This window comes from Ixodes scapularis, unplaced genomic scaffold, assembly GCF_016920785.2.
Source record: "Ixodes scapularis isolate PalLabHiFi unplaced genomic scaffold, ASM1692078v2 PGA_scaffold1__304_contigs__length_218370807, whole genome shotgun sequence".
In the NCBI taxonomy this organism is placed as follows: domain Eukaryota; kingdom Metazoa; phylum Arthropoda; class Arachnida; order Ixodida; family Ixodidae; genus Ixodes; species Ixodes scapularis.
In genome coordinates, this window is record NW_024609846.1 from 115,704 (window position 1) to 120,703 (window position 5,000).

A 5,000-nucleotide genomic window follows, 5' to 3' on the forward strand; every position below is an offset into this window, starting at 1 on the left:
CTCTCCGAGTTGATACTCGAGCAAACGTACCATGGCGTCGTACGATGCGGTCACGTCCATGTAATAAGCACTAATGTTGCCGTGAGGCGCGTCAAAAAGTGGGTTAGTTGTGGAATAGAGCTGAATGTAATCTAGAGTAGTCCAGTTGCACAGCTGCTCGTTAAGTACCTGAATCGCGCGTTGCAAGCGTTTATCGTCTAGTCGTATAAAGCGCAAGTCTGGACTGTCTAGCCATACCGGCGTTCGGATTATACTGTTTAGCGGCGAAACCGGATTTTGGATGATGACTCGGTACAGCGATTCTTCAGTATGTGCGTTTTGACGTCTTCTGGTTTGACCTGCAGTACTCGTTCCTGGGCGTAGCGACACAGCGTCTTGATCGCCTCCTGTATTTCTGGAGCAGTCTTCACAGGCACTTGTACTCGGAAATGCTCCAAGTAATGTTTCCACTGTTCGTGAGCTTCCACATCCAGTATGTCCTCCGTGTTCCACAGGCGCAGCTCCAAGGTATTCGCGCCAATCGGCTCCTGCCACCGCAAAGTGCTTGAGCCGACGGGGGTTTGTAGCAAGATACACGACGAGACGCCAGTAGTCCCACCCGGTGGCATTACTAGTCCAAATCGAAGCGCGATTTGGTCGACGGTGGATCCCATAGAAGGCAACGCATCGGCACGATCCGTTCGACCATGCGCAGTCGTGGACCACGTGCACGTGGGGTTTTCGGCATCCGTCGAGGTGAAAAGAGACGGCTGTGAATGCGAATCCTGACCGGGGGTCCTCAAAGCTTCGCGTGAGCGTTTGATACAGGCTCTCAGCTTCTCCAAGACTTCCAACGGGAATAACATCGTGCACAATTCTTCGTCTCTTCGGAACCCGTCGTAACTCCTCTGCCCATCTGGCTGGAACCGGAGGGGATTGGTAATCTTCATCCATTCCCGTTCGTGCTGCTCCTGATTGGGATATATCGTCTCCTGGTATTTGGTCCAGCGCTCTAGCAAGGTACGCAGAGAAATCCAATGGTTGGACATACTGAGTGGCAAGTCCTGAGTCACCTTCTCGACGAGTTCGTCCATGCTGTCCCTATAGACATGTGGACCATCAAACATATATTCTAGCAGAATATGTAGAGGTACCTGGTCATGATGATCCACCTTTTGACGTTTTGGCTCGGGCGAATCTCGCTCCATTGCGTCCTAAACAAGAAACGGCGTTTAAATTTCTGCAAGTGGCAAAAGGAAAGTTTGAATTTCCCGCCTTATGTCTGCGCCCGTACAAGATTCAAAGCTTGCCTAGTGTAGTACATCTAGGCACAGAAAGGAGAAAAATTCAAACAGGGCATAGTAAGATGGCTGGCTTACCTGGTTGTCGGTCTGCTTGTAGGTCCACCCGAGCCGTGCAGACTGATTTCGCTCGTATAGTGGGGCTTCTTATATACTCACTGATCATGTGACCTCCAGGGTTTTTCCGAAGGTCGTCTGTTGCTAGGAGGAAGCTTTTAACCACCTTTTCTTGGAATTTACTTGACATTGATTAATTCTGTCTGCTTTTTAACCAGCTTTTCCAGGAATTTACTTGACATTGATTAATTCTGTCTGCTTTTTAACCTTGACTAACTTTGTCTTTGCAACCAGCTCGGGTATATAAGACCGCACGGTACTTGGGACGACTACACCGACGACAAGGACCATAACAAGAGGCTCCCCCCCTGCAGGAGATAGCCAGATGGAAGGAACCGCCGAAAATCCAGTGAGTGTGGCCCGGGGGGCCAAAAATTTGACTTTGTCCAAATGGCCCGAGTGTGGTATCATTGAAGAGAGCTCAAAGAATGCTGCTTGGTGGTATAGTTTGTTTTTGGATTTGGCCCGGGCCAACTCTTTGGACCCAAATTTGGGCACCTAAATTTGGTCCTACCCAGTCGTGTTGGGTACCGTTCGATTCGTCTCTTTGAGCCCTTTCCAACGATACCAATGTCGACCAGGTTCGGCCCGGTCCAAATTTTGGCAGTTTTGCAAATTTTCGGGTGTGGCCCTACCCAGGCGTGTGACCTATCAAACGAAAGGTCTCGGCGAGTACTATCCCGCAATTCAAGTCTGGTTTCGCTGCGACCAATAGGAAGCGAGATGCAATTTTTCAAACGTTTGAATTTGGCGCCAAAGTGCACGGGTTGCCAGACTGCCTATATGAAAAGTAGATAAACTTGGCATAATTATTTTCTTTTAAGCCTAGGTTGGCGAGAGTGGTATCAATCGAAAGCTAAAATCCAGCTCTACGTAACGGTGCAAGTCTGGACATGCTAGGCCTAGCGGCTCCCTAGTTATCGTTTGTTGTGTCGGAGCTGTTGTCGGTGTTATTAAAAAAGTATATATATATCTTTTTATGCAGATCTACATCGACGACGACACGCCCGAGGCGTCCGTGGCAGAGAGGGAGTTGGATTCAAGAGAGAGGGCGTTGGAGCGAGCCGTGGCACTCAAAGACGCAGTTTTGACTGCCACCTGATGGAGGATTTTGAAAATGAAATTTTAATGGAACAAGAAAACCGGCTCAATTGCATGCTATCGGAACAAGCGGAGGCATTGCATGTGAGGTCATGAACGGAAATTACAATCATCTGAATTTAGTACAAGAAGAAGACGAGACCGAAGACCAATTTTTGGAGCGAGTAGAAAATGAGACGAGCATTGAATTGAGTAGAGTATACGGTTTTATTCAACAACTCGAGAACGCAATAAAAATTTACGGTTCAAAAGGAACGAGGTGGGATGATGTCTTGGGAAGGTATGTGTATTGGCCCAGGTGCGTCTGCCGGTTGTACGGCACGTACATGCCAAAGTTGGTCTTTTCATAGTGTTGCTCCTTTGCCGGGTAGCAAGTATCCATGGGATTAATCGTGACGATATCCGTGTGCAGCACAATTTCAGTGTCGACCTGGAAAAAGGCAGCAACTTCTTGAAACTTGTCCCCCGATCCCGGTTGGTCCAGATTCTTTTTAGATACGGCCATGATGCCGAAACCCACACTAGGTTGAGCAGCGTGCAAGTTGGGATGAGGTCCGAGTCCCTGGCGGCCCCATTCACGTTCGATTGGATTGGTGTACCGTGTAACTTCCGTGTTTAGGGAGAGTTTGGTTGCCGAGGAAACACCTGGAGGGTTCTCCTTGTCGTTGTCCAGGCTAGAGGCCGTCTTGGTCAGGCTGTCGACCGGTGCTGCAACATAGGTCCTGCTGTTGCCGCAATACGGTGGACAAGTCTTGATCCAAGCGTTTTCAAACTCGTACTCGTAGTTGATGATGGGTGTTCCAATGTGGCTCTTGAAGGGATACACGTTGACAAACTTGTTGGTGCGAGGAGCAAAGTTGGCACAGTGAATAAAGTCGTAGCACTTGTTGTGGCGTGGAACACCCATACACGTTGGTATCTTTTCCGACTTTGTCATGATCAGGTTTTCGTCCATGCTCATGCCCCAATACTTTTCAATGAGGTGTCTGTGGTCCGCGTCTTTAAACTCTGTGGGGTTGGATGTATACATGGCATTGTCTGCGCCACCGGGACCGGGAACGCACATGCCAGTGTCCAGAGATAGGTTAAGGCCCACTGCGCTCACGCCGTATACCATCATGTCCGAATTGACGGGTTGTACGACGCTGCTCCCAGTCTTCCATGGAGTGCGAATGCCGTGCGGTGTAATTTTGGCACTGCACTTGATGGCCTTGGTGTTGTCGGATAGCATATTGAAATGCGCCGGAGTCATGTAGAGGTACAGATATTCGACGGGTAGTCTGCTCATCGAGGTCTGGTAGCCCTTGTACTTGTAGCTGTGCGCATAGGTAATCTCGGTTAGCACTGTGACATAGCCCCAGGTGGTAAGTAGTTTACTGTCACGATGCACCCGAACCATTCCTTTGTCTCGGGGGATGCGCAAAATCTGCTGTACGACGACTCCGTCATTCGCAGCGTTACTTCCAACGCCGGCTCCTCCTTCGTTCCGCAAGGCTTGCGACTGCTCTTCTTCCTCGTTACCGGTGGTGCTATCAGCCCTGGCTCGCTCTCCGGAGTAGAGGGCCTGGTTGATGAAATTTTCGACGCTGCTACCGTAGAGCTTTTTAAATTCTGGTGAGCTCCCGCTGCATTCACTGTGACCACGTTTCCGTCCGGACATTGCTCCACTTCGTCCATAGAGGGAACGACCGAGTACCTTTTCTTCCACCAAATTCTTGAGACCGAGTCCCGCAGCACCGACTAACGAGTGGAAAGATCCTCTGTCGGCCCAGTCGCCCACAAAGTCGCGGATGGCGTCCTTGTCGGCTGCAAACACGTCCTGGTCGGTCTTTGCGTCCGAGTACCTCCTGTCGTGCTCCCGGGCAATAGAGTCGTCCTCGTCCACGGGCTCTCCGTTGTTTAGAGGATTCCCGGGTCCCAGGTAGCGGTGGCCTGGAAAGAGAAAGCGCATGCCTGTTTAAATCATCACACGGTCCATGATACATCAACAACGACAAAGCAGTCCCCCTAATAACGCGACTATTTCCTAACCTAACCTAACCTAACCCAACCTAACCCAACCTAAGCTAACCTAACCTAACCCAACCTAACCTAACCTAACCCAACCCAACCTAACCCAACCCAACCTAACCTAACCTAACCCAACCCAACCCAACCCAACCTAACCTAACCTAACCTAACCTAACCTAACCCAAGCTGCCACATTGTCGTAGCAGTTGTAACCTAACCTAACCTAACCCAACCCAACCCAACCCAACCTAACCTAACCTAACCTAACCCAACCCAACCCAACCCAACCTAACCGAACCCAACCTAACCCAACCCAACCCAACCCAACCTAACCTAACCCAACCCAACCCAACCCAACCCAACCTAACCCAACCTAACCTAACCTAACCTAACCTAACCTAACCTAACCCAACCTAACCCAACCCAACCCAACCTAACCTAACCCAACCCAACCCAACCCAACCTAACCTAACCTAACCTAACCTAACCCAA

The 5,000-nt window shown here is 50.0% G+C and overlaps 2 protein-coding genes across 2 annotated transcripts in view; both read right to left on the bottom strand.

Moving 5' to 3' along the window:
* The window catches only part of LOC121836011, a 2,113-nt gene extending 531 nt beyond the window's left edge, over positions 1-1,582 (bottom strand). The window contains exon 1 of the mRNA XM_042290617.1: positions 1-1,582. This exon is cut by the window's left edge and continues 531 nt beyond it. Coding sequence (XP_042146551.1) covers positions 1-933 — 933 coding nt within the window. The 5' untranslated portion in view covers positions 934-1,582.
* Positions 1,583-2,689: 1,107 nt separating this feature from the next.
* Positions 2,690-4,519, bottom strand: LOC115327829. Its single transcript, XM_029988893.3, has one exon. The coding sequence runs from the start codon at positions 4,447-4,449 to the stop codon at positions 2,737-2,739; it is 1,713 nt and encodes a 570-aa protein (XP_029844753.3). The 5' UTR covers positions 4,450-4,519; the 3' UTR covers positions 2,690-2,736.
* Positions 4,520-5,000: the final 481 nt, after the last annotated feature.

What these genes read in the sequence shown, in the direction of transcription:
- LOC115327829 (XM_029988893.3), bottom strand. Translation starts at nt 4,449, where the DNA reads ATGCGCTTTCTCTTTCCAGGCCACCGCTACCTGGGACCCGGGAATCCT.